A 16,483-nucleotide genomic window follows, 5' to 3' on the forward strand; every position below is an offset into this window, starting at 1 on the left:
TAGCTTACCTTTTCAGCATTATGTTTCATTCCACTCTCCCTGAGGTACTTTCATAGGTCTTGCCTGCCAGGTGTTCAATTTTATTATCAGAGGGATAACTACATCGGGTATAAACACCATGATTTTATTTTGTAGCAGCAACACAGTATAGCACACTTAAACATGTAATTGCTGCTCACCTGAACCAGTATGTTGAAGTGAGCTCCATGCTTTTGTAATTTATAGTATTGCGCCAAGCTGCTGCCACAAAACAAGTTTCGCGACATACGCCAATGATAAGCCTGCTTCTGATTCTGAAAAGGTTTCTCCTGAAATCCCTATTGGATTTAACTGTGACCAGTTGCCAGGGTTTGTGCTTTGAGCAATTTATCAGGACGACAAGTGAAAAATTGATATCATGTAATTGTTTTTGTAGTTTTTTGCTATTATGGAAATTTCAGACTTGGATGGAAAGGATGCTCCTTGTCAATTGGTGAAGTCTTGGAGACTCTATTTGTTTAGTAAACACAAAGTATACTGCAGATGCTGTGGTCAAATCAAGACGTACAAACAAGCTGGATGAACTCAGCAGGTTGGGCAGCATCCGTTGAAAGAAGCAGTCAACGTTTTGGGTCGAGACCCTTCATCAGAACTAAAGAAGGAGGGGACAGGGGCCCTATAAAGAAGGTGGGGGGAGGGTGGAAAACCAATCAGAGGAAAGATCAAGGGGTGGGGGAGGGGAAGCAGGGAGGGGATAGGCAGGAGAGGTGAAGAAGGAATCTAGGGGGAAAGCACTATGGGTAGTAGAAGAAGGCAGAGTCATGAGAGGTGATAGGCAGCTAGAAGAGGATATGGCCATACATGGCCTCCTCTAGTGCCATGATGAGGCCAAACTTCGGTTGGAGGAACAACATCTCATATACCGTTTGGGTAGTCTCCAGCCCCTTGGGATGAACATCGAATTCTCCAACTTCCGGTAATTCCCTCCCTCTCCCTTCCCCCATCCCACCTTCACTCTGTCTCCTCTTCTAGCTGCCTATCACCTCTCATGACTCTGCCCTCTTCTACCACCCATAGTGCTTTCCCCTTAGATTCCTTCTTCACCTCTCCTGCCTATCCCCTCCCCCACCCCTTGATCTTTCCTCTGATTGGTTTTCCACCCTCCCCCCACCTTCTTTATAGGGCCCCTGCCCCCTCCTTCTTTAGTCCTGACGAAGGGTTTGGACCCGAAACGTTGACTGCTTCTTTCAACGGATGCTGCCCGACCTGCTGAGTTCATTCAGCTTGTTTGTACGTTTTGAGGCATTGGTGCACTGTAAGTGTGGACCATTTGTAGGTCAGATACCAGGCAAATGGGCAGCCAGAAATGGTAGCCCTTGTCCTTGTGTGAAGGCATAAAAGGTTCTCATGTTGTGGACTCCTTATCTGGGAGCACTTTATGCAGTGAAGGACTCTGGATTCATATCCACATAGTGAGACTATCAGGATTTAAGAAGTGAACCATGAGCAAGATTACAAATGCAGAGTAGATCCTACACCATCCTGACCTGCAAATGTATTGTTTTTTATCATCACGGGATCTAACTGCTACGGCATAGTAGCGTAGCAGTTAGCGTAACGCTGTTACAGCGCCAGCTGTAAGTTTAGGATTCAATTTCCGCCAATATCTATAAAGAGTTTATACATTCTCTCCGTAACCGTGTGGGTTTCCTCAGGGTACCTCATTTTCCTCCCATATCCTGAAGACGTACATTTAAGGATGGTGAGTGGTGGACATGCTATGTTAGCGTAAAAAGCATGGTGACACATGTGGGCTGCTTAGCACAATCTTCACTAATTTGATTTGATGCAAGCAGTGGGTTTCACTGTATGTTTAGATGTACATACAACCATAGAACATTACAGCACAGAAACAGGCCTTTTGGCCCTTCTTGGTTGTGCCGAACTGTTATTCTGCCTAGTCCCACTGACCTGCACCTGTCCCATATCCCTCCATACACCTCTCATCCATGTACCTGTCCAAGTTTTCCTTAAATGTTAAAAGTGAGCCCGCATTTACCACTTCATCTGGCAGCTCATTCCACACTCCCACCATTCTCTGTGTGAAGAAACCCTCCCCCCAATGTTCCCTTCAAACTTTTCCCCCTTCACCCTTAACCCAAGTCCACTGGTTTTTTTCTCCCTTAGCCTCAGTGGAAAAAGCCTGCTTGCATTCACTCTATCTATACCCATCATAATTTTATATACCTCTATCAAGTCTCCCCTCATTCTCCTACGCTCCAGGGAATAAAGTCCTAACCTATTCAACCTTTCTCGGAAACTATTTCTCAAGTCCCGGCAACATCCTTGTAAACCACCTCTGCACTCTTTCAACCTTATTAATATCCTTCCTGTAATTTGGTGACCAAAACTGAACACAATACTCCAAATTCGGCCTCACCAATGCCTTATAAACCTCACCATAACATTCCAACTTCATGTCACATTCCATACATGTGACAAATTAAGTTATTTTTTATCTTAATAAAATCACGAGTTAGACTTGATGTTTTTTTTAATATCGTTCAGATGAGGACTTTACTAGAGATGCCAGCACTTATTGTCCATCTTTATTGTGTCTTGTGTCTTGATGGTGACAGACATTACTCACTGCTGGTCTTTCTGGTGGGAATGATTTTCTGAGTTAAGCAGCTGCTCTGTGTCATCAGTGCAGAAGATTCCATGGAATCCCACTGTCCTGACCAGTGTTTATCAAGCAACGTCACCAAGAGCTCGCGGCAGAGGGTTTGCAGCTGCTTGGCCCACTGCATCTTTGCTGATAGTTAAAGTGCAAAACAGAAAATACTGGAAACACACAACAGGCCAGGCTGCATCTGTGGAGAGAAAGTCAATCTCTGTTTCAGGGTAAAGATCCTCCCATCTAAACTGGGAAAGAAAGTAAACATGGACTATAGGGAGAAATTGGACAAACTTGAATTGTTTTCTCTGGAGCAGCGGAAGCTGAGGAAAGACCTGACAGAAATCTGTAAGATTACGAAAGATATAAATAGACCAGACAGGTTTTTTTTCCTCCCAGGGCTGTAATGTCTAATGCCAGAAGGCAATTTTTTTACATCCAGGGTTGTGGGTGTCGGTAATGCACTGCCATTAATGGTAGCGGAGACAAATACAACAGAACCTTAGACTGGCACATTAATGGGCAAAGAGTTGAGGGATATGGACCTTGTGTGGGTAGAAGAATGAGATTAGTTAGGCATGTAATTACAAGTTTAATTAGTTCGGCACAGCATCGTGGACCTTGGCTTGTCCATGTCCTGTTCTGTTCTATGTTCTAAAACCTAGAAGATGCTGTTTGTGAGAGTTTGCTTTGTGCAAGTTGCTGGTGCCTTTAAAACAGTGACTTTGTCTTACACATAGACTGACTGCGAAGTGTTCTGGGACATCTAAAGTTTGTGAAGGCAATGGGTAAAATGCACATCTTTAGTTCAGGTTAAGTTCAACAAAGAGATCTTTATAGTAGGTACGCTATGATGAGGAATTTGAGAGCAGGAAGATCTAAGCTCCTCCCTAGCGAGCCTTAGTGCAGTAAATCAGGCACAGAGCCTGCCAGAGTAGAAACAGTAACTTCCCCTTGCTCTGAATTTTACAGATAAACTTTATATGAGATTTATTTGTATATGCAAATGATATCATTAAGTTTAATGAGACCTCACAAAAGAAGAAAATAGTTTGCATTTGAACAAGTAGTTTAGTGCAAACAGTACAAAGACTTTTTTTTTACTGAGTCAGTTTCCTGTGATTAGGAGATGTCATTCTGGAGCTTACGGTGTTTGGTTCATACAGTAATTTGTAATGTTAGCCAATCTTCCATGTTGTTTTAAACTGATTCATTGTCTTGCCATCTGGAAGTATCATTATTGGAATTTACAGCCAGTCGTTGACAAAAAGCAAAAGCCAATTTTTTTAAAAAACCTAATTTAATCAATTGGTAAGCCGGAACATTAAGATAATTAATATTAAGAATTACAGAAGACTTGAAAAGCATACCCTTTAGACAACAAATCAAACCTCAGATTCAAAACTCCTCAGATAATGAAGCAATTCACAACCAAATGCAGCAAGACCTGAACAATATCCAGGCCTGGGCTGACAGGCGGCAGGTAACGTACCTGCTGCATATGTTCCAGACCATGACCATGTACAAGAAGAGAAAATTCTGCTGTCACCCACTGACATTCAATAGCATTGCCACCACTAAAACCCACACAATCAATAACCAGGGAGCTGACTTGGTCCAGAAACTGAACTGGCATTGTCACATAACAATATGGCCAAGAATTTTCACAGTGAGCATCTTGCCTCCTACAACACCGAAACCTGTCTACCATCTCTGAGGCTGAAGACAGGAGTGTGATAGAATCTCCTCCACGTGTCTGGAGAGTGTAGCTTCAACAATACTCAAGTGTTGCTGTTGGTGTATTATTGTCCCATGTACCAAGATACAGTGAAAATCTTGCCTTTCATACACTTCATGCAGATCAGATCATTACACAGCGCATGAAACTAGAATAAGGTAAAACCATAACAATTCAAGATTTAATATTTAATGTCATTTCCTGTACATTCATGTAAAGGAGAGTGAAATACTTGTTGCTCTGGATCCGATGCAGCGCAAAAAAACCCACAAAAGATAAAGAACATAATAATTTAAAAATATACACAAAAAGCATAAATATATAAGATAGCTTATATACACTGATTGTATGTCCATAAAGTGACATGAGGCTGTACATAAGGTGACTGATGGAAAGTAATAAAATAGTAGTGGAATTAGCAGGTGGAGATGTTGTTCAGCCTTACTGTTTGGGGAAGATAACTGTTTTTGAGTCTGGTGGTCCTGGTGTGGATGCTGTGTAGCCTCCTCTCTAATGAGAGTGGGACAAACAGTCCATCAGGAAGGCGGGTGGCATCCTACATGATGCTTTCCAGCAGAAAAAAATGTAAAAGCAACCAAAAAGGTGTAGTGCAGGTGAACAGTAAACAACAAGATTGTAGCGAGGTAGATTGTAATGCCAAGAGTCCATCTTCTTGTACAAGAGGTCTGTTGAAGAATCTGATAACAGTAGGTTAGAAGTTGTCCTTGAGCCTGTTGGTATGTACTTGACATCATATGCATAGCAATCTATTTGAGGGACACTCCATCCACTCACTTGACCACTGAGACACAGTAGCAGCAGGACGCACTGCAGCAGCTCACCAAGACTCCTTTGACATCACCTTCCAAACTCAGGACCTCTACCAGATGGAAGGACAAGCACAGTAAAAGCAAAGGGTATGTCACCACTTCTACATTGCCATCCAAGCCACAAGCCATCCTGATATCCAAAAACATAATGCCATTTCCACACTATCATTTAGTCAAAATCCTAGAACTCCCTCAATGTCGGCGTTGTTGGGGTACCCATGCCTCAGGGGGTCTGCAGCAACTCACAGCACCTCCTAAAGGACTCCAAGGATGGGCTATTAAATGTCGGCTCAGTCTACGAAGCCTACACTCCTTGAAAGAATTTAAATGGATATTTTGTGGCTTCAAGCTGAAGCAGAGCAGCAGCTTCTCCTAGCAACACACACAAAATGCTGGAGGAACCCAGCAGGCCAGGCAGCGTCTATGGAAAAGAACAAACAGTCGATCTTTCAGGCCGAAACCCTTTATCAGGACTGGGTGGGGGGGGGAAGATGGGAAGTCGGAGTAAGAAGATGGGGAGGGGGAGGTGAAGTACAAGGTGATAGGTGAAACCAGGAGAGGGATGAAGTAATGAGCTGGGAATATGATTGGTGAAAGAGATAAAGGGCTGGAGAAGGGAGAATCTGATAGGAGAGGACAGAAGACCAAGGAAGAAAGGGAAGGATGGGGGAGGAGCAACAGAGGGAGGAGATGGGTAGGTAAGGAGATGAGGTGAGAGAGGGAAATGGGAATGGTGAAGGTGGGGGTGGAGCAATTACTAGAAGTTCGAGAAATTGCTGTTCATGCCTTCAGTTTGGTGGCTACCCATATGGAATGTAAGGTGTTGTTCCTCCAACCTGAGTGTGGCCTCATCGTCACAGTAGAGGAGGCCACAGACTGACATGTCAGAATGGGAAGTAGGATTGGAATGGGTGGCCACTTGGAGATCCTGCTTTTTCTGGTGCTTGGTGAAGTGGACTCCCAGTCCATATCGGGTCTCTCCAATATACAAAAGGCCACACTGGAGCACCAGATGTAGTAGATGACCCCAACAGACTCTCAGATGTGGTGTTGCCTCACCTGGAAGGTCTGCTTAGGGCCTTGAATGGTAGTGAGGGAGGAGGTGTAGGGGCAGGTATGGCACTTGCTCTGTTTGCAAGGATTATGGTGCCTGTCTCGTGCAGTAGCTTCTCCTGGAAAGCAAATGGATATTTGCTTTACAAATGATTTTCCCTTTTAGTTGCAAGTGATGTAGACTTGATGGAACAAACGGCCTCATTTGTTGACATTGTAATTCTTTGATTTAGTGGCTCTCTGTTAGCTGTCTATTCAGTCAGTACTGAGGAGAGTTGTCCTTGACTGTCGCGTCTGGTACTCTTAAAATGGTGTTGCTGGAGAAGGCTAGCATTATTAGATCCATAAAACCTTAAGACATAACAATAGAACCTCCACTTTAAATGTACACAATGACTTGGTCTCCACAGCTGTCCATGGCAATGTAATCCACAGATTCACCACCCTCTGGTTAAAAATATTCCTTCGCATTTCTGTTCTAAAGGGACACCCTTTTGTTCTGAGGCTGTGCCCTCCATTTCTAGACTCCCCCACTATAGGAAACATCCTATTCTCATTCATTCTCTAGCCTTTCAATATTTGATAGGTTTCAATGAGATCCCCACTTTTGTTTTCCTAAACTCCAGCGAGTAGAGGCCTACAGCCATCAAATGCAAATATTGGTCTGGCAAAATTAGTGGAATACTGGTATATGTTCGTGCCTAGATGTTTTGCTAGGATGGGAACCTAGAGATGCTACCATTCCATTGATGATGCATATTGAATGGATGGTCCTTGAGGTCCATCCTCTGGATCAGTGGTTCCCAATCTGGGGTCCATGGACCCCTCTGTTAGAGGTAAGGGTCCATGGCATAAAAGAGGTTGGGAACACATGCTCTAGATCATACATGATGCAGCCACAGTTCCCCAGTGAGGGAGCATGTGAGTAGAGGCTGAGTGATGGACACCAGTCAAAGCAGACTGACACTTATGATATCAAGCTGCTTCCTTGGTGTTGAAACCACTCTCATTCAAGTCAGTGACAAGCCTTCTACTGTGATGCTGAGGCATTCAGTGCAGGAAACTTGACCTTTGCATTGTTCATGTGGCCGTGAATGATGAGGACACCTCTCACACGTGTTTCTGAGAAACATGATATTGGTCTGGTTGGGCAAAGGTGCCTGATCTTTCCCTTGGTCTGGAATGACATTACCCAGCAGTTGGCAGGAAGAACGGGATAGCATCCAAGTTTGTTGCGTGGCCAGGGAAGGGAGCATATGAGGAGAGGTTGTGTGAGCTAGGCTTTTCTCTTTGGGGCGAAGGAGGATGAGAGGTCACTTGATAGAAGTGTACAAAATGATAAGAGGCATAGATCGAGTGGAAGCCAGAGATGTTTTGCCAGGGCAGAAATGGCTAACACAAATGGACATAATTTTAAGGTGATTTGAGGGAAGTATAGGGGGATGTCAGAAGTAATTATTTTATATAAGAGGGCGGTGGGGATATGGAGCACTCTGCCCAGGGTAGTGGTGGAGGCAGATACATTAGGAGCATTTAAGAAACTCATAGGCATATGTGGAGGATAGAAAAATGGGGGGGCTAATCAGAATCAGAATTGGGTTTAATATCACTGTCATATGTCGTAAAATTCATTTGTTTTTGCATACATAAAACAAGCTATACATTACAATAAGAAATAAATAAATATACTGTATAACACAGAAATTAAATAAGTAGTGTAAAAAGAGTCCAAAAAATAGTGAGGTAGTGTTCATGGGTTGGTTCATTGTCTATTCAGAAATCTGATGGCAGAGGGGAAGAAGCAGTTTCTAAAATGTTGAGACTATAGAACATAGAATAGTACAGCACATTACAGGCCCTTTGGCCCACAATGTTGTGCCGACCCTCAAACCCTGCCTCCCATATAACCCCCCACCTTAAATTCCTCCATACACTTGTCTAGTAGTCTCTTAAACTTCACTAGTGTGTCTGCCTCCACCACTGACTCAGGCAGTGCATTCCACGCACCAACCACTCTCTGAGTGAAAAACCTTCCTCTAATATCCCCCTTGAACTTCCCTCCCCTTAACTTAAAGCCATGTCCTCTTGTACTGAGCAGTGGTGCCCTGGGGAAGGGGCACTGGCTGTCCACTCTGTCTATTCCTCTTAATATCTTGTACACCTCTATCATGTCTCCTCTCATCCTCCTTCTCTCCAAAGAGTAAAGCCCTAGCTCCCTTAATCTCTGATCATAATCCATACTCTCTAAACCAGGCAGCATCCTGGTAAATCTCCTCTGTACCCTTTCCAATGCTTCCACATCCTTCCTATAGTGAGGCAACCAGAACTGGACACAGTACTCCAAGTGCGGCCTAACTAGAGTTTTATAGAGCTGCATCATTACATCGCGTCTCTTAAACTCTATCCCTCGACTTATGAAAGCTAACACCCCATAAGCTTTCTTAACTACCCTATCTACCTGTGAGGCAACTTTCAGGGATCCGTGGACATGTACCCCCAGATCCCTCTGCTCCTCCACACTACCAAGTATCCTGCCATTTACTTTGTACTCTGCCTTGGAGTTTGTCCTTCCAAAGTGTACCACCTCACACTTCTCTGGGTTGAACTCCATCTGCCACTGCTCAGCCCACTTCTGCATCCTATCAATGTCTCTCTGCAATCTTTGACAATCCTCTACACTATCTACAACACCACCAATCTTTGTGTCGTCTGCAAACTTGCCAACCCACCCTTCTACCCCCACATCCAGGTCGTTAATAAAAATCACGAAAAGTAGAGGTCCCAGAACAGATCCTTGTGGGACCCCACTAGTCACAACCCTCCAATCTGAATGTACTCTCTCCACCACAACTCTCTGCCTTCTGCAGGCAATCCAATTCTGAATCCACCTGGCCAAACTTCCCTGGATCCCATGCCTTCTGACTTTCTGAATAAGCCTATCATGTGGAACCTTGTCAAATGCCTTACTAAAATCCATGTAGATCACATCCACTGCACTACCCTCATCTATATTCCTGGTCACCTCCTCAAAGAACTCTATCAGGCTTGTTAGGCATGATCTGCCCTTCACAAAACCATGCTGACTGTCCCTGATCAGACCATGATTCTCTAAATGCCCATAGATCCTATCTCTAAGAATCTTTTCCAACAGCTTTCCCACCACAGACGTAAGGCTCACTGGTCTATAATTACCTGGACTATCCCTACTACCTTTTTTGAACAAGGGGACAATATTCGCCTCCCTCCAATCCTCCGGTACCATTCCTGTGGACAACGAGGACATAAAGATCCTAGCCAGAGGCTCAGCAATCTCTTCCCTCACCTCGTGGAGCAGCCTGGGGAATATTCCGTCAGGCCCCAGGGACTTATCCGTCCTAATGTATTTTAACAACTCCAACACCTCCTCTCCCTTAATATCAACATGCTCCAGAACATCAACCTCACTCATATTGTCCTCACCGTCATCAAGTTCCCTCTCATTGGTGAATACTGAAGAGAAGTATTCATAGAGGACCTCGCTCACTTCCACAGCCTCCAGGCACATCTTCCCACTTTTAACTCTAATCAGTCCTACCTTTACTCCTGTCATCCTTTTGTTCTTCACATAATTGAAGAATGCCTTGGGGTTTTCCTTTACCCTACTCGCCAAGGCCTTCTCATGACCCCTTCTTGCTCTTCTCAGCCCCTTCTTAAGCTCCTTTCTTGCTACCCTGTATTTCCTCAATAGACCCATCTGATCCTTGCTTCCTAAACCTCATGTATGCTGCCTTCTTCCACCTGACTAGATTTTCCACGTCACTTGTCACCCATGGTTCCTTCACCCTACCATTCTTTATCTTCCTCACCGGGACAAATTTATCCCTAACATCCTGCAAGATGTCCCTAAACATCGACCACATGTCCATAGTACATTTCCCTGCAAAAACCTCATCCCAATTCACACCCGCAAGTTCTAGCTTTATAGCCTCATAATTTGCCCTTCCCCAATTAAAGATTTTCCTGTCCTCTCTGATTCTATCCTTTTCCATGATAATGGTAAAGGTCAGGGAGCGGTGATCACTGTCCTCCAGATGCTCACCCACTGACAGATCTGTGACGTGACCCGGTTCATTACCTAATACTAGATCTAGTATGGCATTCTCCCTAGTTGGCCTGTCAACATACTGTGACAGGAATCCATCCTGGCCACACTTAACAAATTCTGCCCCATCTAAACCCTTGGAACTAATCAGGTGCCAATCAATATTAGGTAAGTTAAAGTCACCCATGATAACAACCCTGTTATTTTTGCACCTTTCCAAAATCTGCCTCCCAATCTGCTCCTCGGTATCTCTGCTGCTACCAGGGGGCCTATAGAATACCCCCAGTAGAGTAACTGCTCCCTTCCTGTTCCTGACTTCCACCCATACTGACTCAAAAGAGGATCCTGCTACATTACCCACTCTTTCTGCAGCTGTAATAGTATCCCTGACCAGTAATGCCACACCTCCTCCCCTTTTCCCCCGCTCTCTATCCCTTTTAAAGCACTGAAATCCAGGAATATTGAGAATCCATTCCTGCCCTGGTGCCAGTCAAGTCTCCGTAATGGCCGCTACATCATAATTCCATGTATGTATCCAAGCTCTCAGTTCATCACCTTTGTTCCTGATGCTTCTTGCATTGAAGTACACACACTTTAGCCCTTCTACCTTACTACCTTTACACCCTTTATTCTGCTTCTCTTTCCTCAAAGCCTCTCTATATGTTAGATCTGGCTTTACTCCATGCACTTCTTTCACTGCTCTATCGCTCCAGGTCCCATCCCCCTTGCAAATTAGTTTAAACCCTCCCGAACCATGCTAGCAAACCTACCAGCAAGGATATTGCTCCCCCTCGAGTTCAGGTGCAACCCATCCAATATCCAATCTGTACAGGTCCCACCTTCCCCAGAAGAGATCCCAATGGTCCAAAAATCTAAAATCCTGCCCCCTGCACCAACTCCTCAGCCATGCATTTAACTGCCATCTCCTCCAATTCTTACCATCACTATCACGTAGCACTGGCAGCAATCCTGAGAATGTCACCTTTGAGGTCTTGTTCTTCAGCCTTTTGCCTAGTTCCCGAAACTCACACTTCAGGACCTCATCCCTCTTCCTGCCTATGTCATTGGTCCCAACATGTATCACGACTTCTGGTTGCTTTCCCTCTCGTACCAGGATGTCGTGCACCCAGTCAGAGACATCCCGGACCCTGGCACCCGGGAGGCAACAAACCATGGGGGTTTCCTTCTCACGTCCACAAAATCTCCTGTCTGCTCCCCTGACTATAGAGTCTCCAATGACGACAGCTCTCCTCTTCTCTGTCCCATCCTTCTGCACCACAGGGTCAGACTCAGTGCCAGAGGCCCTGCCACCGTGGCTCACACCTGGTCGGTCATCCTCGCCAACAGCATCCAGGATGGCAAATTTATTATTCAGGGGAATGGCTACAGGGGTGCTCTGCACTACCTGTCTACTTTCCTTCGCTTTCCCTCCTCGGACTGTCACCCAAGGACCTGCTTCCAGCAGCCTAGGTGTGACTACCTCCCTGTAGCTCTCATCTATGACTGCCTCATTCTCCCTTATGAGTCGAAGGTCATCCAGCTGCTGCTCCAGATTCCTCACACGGTCTTCCAGATCGCCCAGCCTCAAGCACTTCTGGCTGTTGTGACTCTGAGGGAGAGGGGAGTTCCCCCAAGACTGCCACATCTCACAGGAGAGGCACATCACCGTCTCAGGAGGCATTGTAAAGACTAACTGGGAACAAACTCGTCCTCCGCCTCTTCCCGTCGAAGCCTCTCGAGTCAAAGCCTCAAATCTCCACTTCTTCACTGGCCCACTCACTCACTGTCTGCTTTCCAACTATGTTGGAGGGATCTGTGTAGGTTAAAAAGGTTGACACAATGTCATGGACCAAAGGGCCTGTACTATACCGTTATGTTCTGTTACATTCTGAATAGCATTCTTTGGATGTCCGTGGTAATTGGTGATGGGGTTACTGTTGTGCCAAGGGTGAGCAACAACTACTGGTAACCTAGAGAGAAAAAAAACAACCATGATTTAAATCACCTAATTCTCCACAGTGGAACTGAGCAACAGCATGCTTGTAACAGTAAAACTCACAACTGCAACCGGAGATTTGATGCAAGTATTTCTACTCACTCTGCTTGGCTGGTTTGCAGCTGGTACAAGATTTGGGAAGTAATCTTCAATGACTGTGCTCGTGTACCCATGAAATCTCTCCATTACCAACTCTTTAAACCTAACTGCAGTGAGAACATTGCTGCACCCCTCCCCCACCAACTCTCCCACATCTGCACCTAAGAATGAGCCAACTCTATTAATTTCTTTTCTCTCAATGTCAATTTCCATTATATAACTTGTAAGTTTTGCTTTAAGTAGTAGAATGAATGTGAATCAATCGTCTTGGGGTAGTAGAGTCAGAATCCGGTTCATTATCACTGGCATATATCGGGAAATTTGTTGTTTTGTGGCAAGTCATACACTATTTTATGAGTCACAAAAAAGAGAGAGACGTATCGAGCTGGTGTTCATGGATTTATTAACTGTTTAAAGATCTGAAGGCAGGGGGGAGAAGGAACGACGCATTACATAGTGTTATACAGCATGAAAGCAGGCCATTTGGCCCAACCTGCCCATGCTGATTTAGATGCCTTCCTTAGCTAGAACTATTTTCAGTGTTTGGCCTGTACTGTACCTCTCTAAAATGAGGGTCTAAAGTGAGTGTCTAAACCTTCCCTATCCATTTTCTCTCTAAGTATTGTCTAATTGTATCTGCCTCTTCCAGTTCCTTTAGTAGCTTGCACCATACTCCACAACCTTCTGTGTGGGGAAAACCCACCCCTCTAACTCCTCCACCTTTCTCCTTGGGCCTATGCACTCCCCTACTCTTGGGGTGGGGGAGGGTGCTACCTTGAAGAGGATGGGCTGCAACTGCAGAAGACCGTACTGGGTTCTACTCCTGTACCTAATAAAGTAGCCTCTGAGTGTGGATGATCACATTGATCCTCAAGGAGCCCTATTCTCTCCTTACTTACCCTTTTACTTGTAGAATATCTTAGAAGTCTCCTTTACCTTGCCCGCCAGAGTGATTTCACATCTTTCTTTTGCACTTCTAATTTCCCTCTTAAGTTCTTTCTACTCCTCGAGGGTTTGGTTTCTCAACAGATGTTGTCTGATGTGCTGTGTTTTCCAATGTTCTCTGTCTTTTGGGTTTCCAGTGCCTCCAGTTTTCATGGACTAATCGTGTGTGTGTGCTTTTTCGGCTCTAGTGTCCTTGGTGTTGGGAATTCCCACCGTGAAAAGAAAAATGAAGTCCTACCTTGCAGAGACACTTCATTCATTGATAGATAAGCTGTCCACTGAAGAGAAGTTGGATTGTGTAATAGTGGTATTTATAGGCGAGGTAAGTGTACTGTTTGCTTGCTGCCCAGTCTTTGTATTTTGCACTTGGTTTATCTGCTATTATTAGTGTTTTTAACTATGGTGGTGGATGTTGAAATGAAACCACTTTGCCAATTTTGTTTTAAGTGTTGCATTAGCCATTTTATTAGATCTCAGATATTCAGGTCTGGTAAAGGAGCCAAGACACAAAATAGTGCCCTCTCCAAGACTCTGACTGACCTGCAGTTTTGTTTCCACCATCTTCTGCTTTAGTTTTCCAGCATCTTCCATGTTATTCTTTTGAATTTTTGCTTTCAAATACACTTCCACCTATTTCCTCCCAGCTGTTTACTTTATCGTCCCCTCCTGCACCCACTCACCTTCCCCCCGACCTAATCTTAACTACCACCTGCCAACTTGTACTCCTTTCTCCTTCCCCCGACTTCTTTCTGGCTTCTACCCCTCTCCTTTCCAGTACTGATGAAGGGTCTCAGCCCGAAATATCGAATGTCTATTCCCCTCCATGTTTGCTGCCGGAGTTGTAGAGTTCCTCCGTCATTTTACATGTTTTGCTTCAAGTACTCTCTGCTTGTTACCTTGCTATCTTGATTGAAATTCCTACATACTGACTGTAGATGGTCAGCTGGTTGTCCTATATATGGACGCTAACAGAGCCCGCACAATGAGCTTGTGAAGAGCTGCTTAGTCATGAAATCACATTGTAGGTTTCTTATTGCTATTTGTTCTGAAATCGATTTTAAAAATTAAAAGTGAAGATCTATAGATTTTGTTTGTAAGATTTGGACCTAGCTCCTGATTCAGAAGTTTGAAGATTAAAGATTAGCGTTATATGTCACATGTACAAACGGAACAGCGAAACGTTTGTACCAAATTGAATCAGCAAGGATTGTGCTGGGCACCCTGCAAGTGTCACCACGCTTCCAGTGCCAGCTTTGCATGCCCACAACTCACGAACCCTAAACTGTACGTCTTTGGAATGTGGGAGGAAACTGGAGCACCCAGAGGAGACCCACCGGGTCATGGGGGAGATTATACAATTTCTTACAGTCAGCAGCAGGAATCGAACACTAATCAATAATCACTGGCTCTGTGCTTATTATGCATTAATACATCAGTTATTAATACAACATCTGATGCTATGTTACTGTGCATCAATACAACAGTTAATTTGCAAAATATTGGACCCAATTTCTTCCAAATTTCATCTGTGTATGAAGATAGCAGATGAAATTTGCAAGGAGCTTGGTTCAATATTTCTATAGTTCTGCAAACTAATACACATTTTAAAAGTCAAATTATTACTTTGAGTTTATGACATTTGAAACCTGATGGTTGTGTTACTGGTCTCCTAATCTAGAAGCTTGGGTTAAGTCCTCAGATGGTGAATTCAAACCTTGGCATAATCGGTGAATCTAGCATTGCTTCTCTTTTAAGAAACCAATGATCAAAAGAATTTTGGCTAAGACCTGCATTAGGCAGTGTCAGCTTTTTTCATCTCAGTGAGTCTATGGTCAAATGGCCTTTGGGGCCCAGCTACTGCCCTTTTGGAGAAGGAACACCCTTACGAACCCATTGCATGCAAGAGAATTCCTAGGAGCATGGCTTTCCACAAACAATTCTGGAAACAAACACATAGACCCTGATACAGGCAAAATTCCAGACCACAACGCACGAAGTTCGCCACATAGCCAATCAGCGACACAATTTCCTCTGCACATCACAATTGAGTTTCTGAAATGATACCCAATCAACTGATTGAAAAGTATACAAAGGCCAAGCATTCAGAGGACTTGCCACAATCAACAGCACACTGGTGATGTCTCCTCACATGGTGAATTGCTAAGATCGGAGAACAGCTCATCCCAATTACCATCCTTGCTCAGTCTGCTATATATATATAACTTCACTTCATGTCAGGGAATGACTGCTGTCTTTGTAGTCAGTAGTACTTCCATATCCCAAACTAATGAAACACGGTTGATTTTGCAAATCTAATTAGATATATTATTATTGACTAGTGTGACACAACATTTGTTATGCAACAGCAGTACAGTGCAAGGATATTAAAACTTCAAAAATAAGCAAAGCTAAGTTCCCAATGTTTCACCTCATTGGAAGGGAGTGTTTTGACTTGTATTATACCTTTAACAATGCAGGAGGAGGCCATTCAGCCCATTGTTTCCATGCCAGCTATCAGAAGAGCAATCCCATTATTCCCTTTCCCACTTTCCTTATACCCCTATAAATTATTCTCTTTCATACTTGGCCAACAAGTGTTCTTTGATTCTTTTTGTCTTTGGCCTACACTGAGAGGCAATTTACAGTGGCCAGTGAAACTTCCATGCACATGAGAAAGTCTGCAGATGCTAGAAATCCAAAGTAACACACACAAAATGCTGGAGGAACTCAGCAGGTCAGGCAGCATCTGTATAAATGAATAAACAGTCAATGTTTCAGAGCAAAACTGGAAAAGAAGAGGGAAGACACCAGAATAAAAAGCTCTCCCCACCTTTTAATTAAGCTACCAGCCTGCCTTTGGGATGCGGGAGTAAACAGAGAGAGTGCACGTGAGACAAGAAGGTGGTGTAGCAGTTAGCGTATCGCTATTACAGAAACCGCGATCCCGGTTCAGTCTCCACCCCTGTCTGTCAGGAGTTTGTATGTTCTCCCTGTGATTGCATGGATTTCCTCCGGGTGCTCCAGTTTCCTCCCACAGTCTAAAGACACACTGGTTAGTACTTTAATTAGTGATTGTAAATTGCCT

General features: G+C 44.2%; 1 protein-coding gene across 1 annotated transcript in view; it reads left to right on the plus strand.

Moving 5' to 3' along the window:
* The window catches only part of mgat4a (alpha-1,3-mannosyl-glycoprotein 4-beta-N-acetylglucosaminyltransferase A), a 293,796-nt gene that overhangs the window by 170,997 nt on the left and 106,316 nt on the right, over positions 1-16,483 (plus strand). The window contains exon 4 of the mRNA XM_073044063.1: positions 13,587-13,720. Coding sequence (XP_072900164.1) covers positions 13,587-13,720 — 134 coding nt within the window. The remainder of the gene's footprint in view (positions 1-13,586; positions 13,721-16,483) is intronic.

This window comes from Hemitrygon akajei, chromosome 4 (assembly GCF_048418815.1).
Source record: "Hemitrygon akajei chromosome 4, sHemAka1.3, whole genome shotgun sequence".
Taxonomy (NCBI): Eukaryota; Metazoa; Chordata; class Chondrichthyes; order Myliobatiformes; family Dasyatidae; genus Hemitrygon; species Hemitrygon akajei.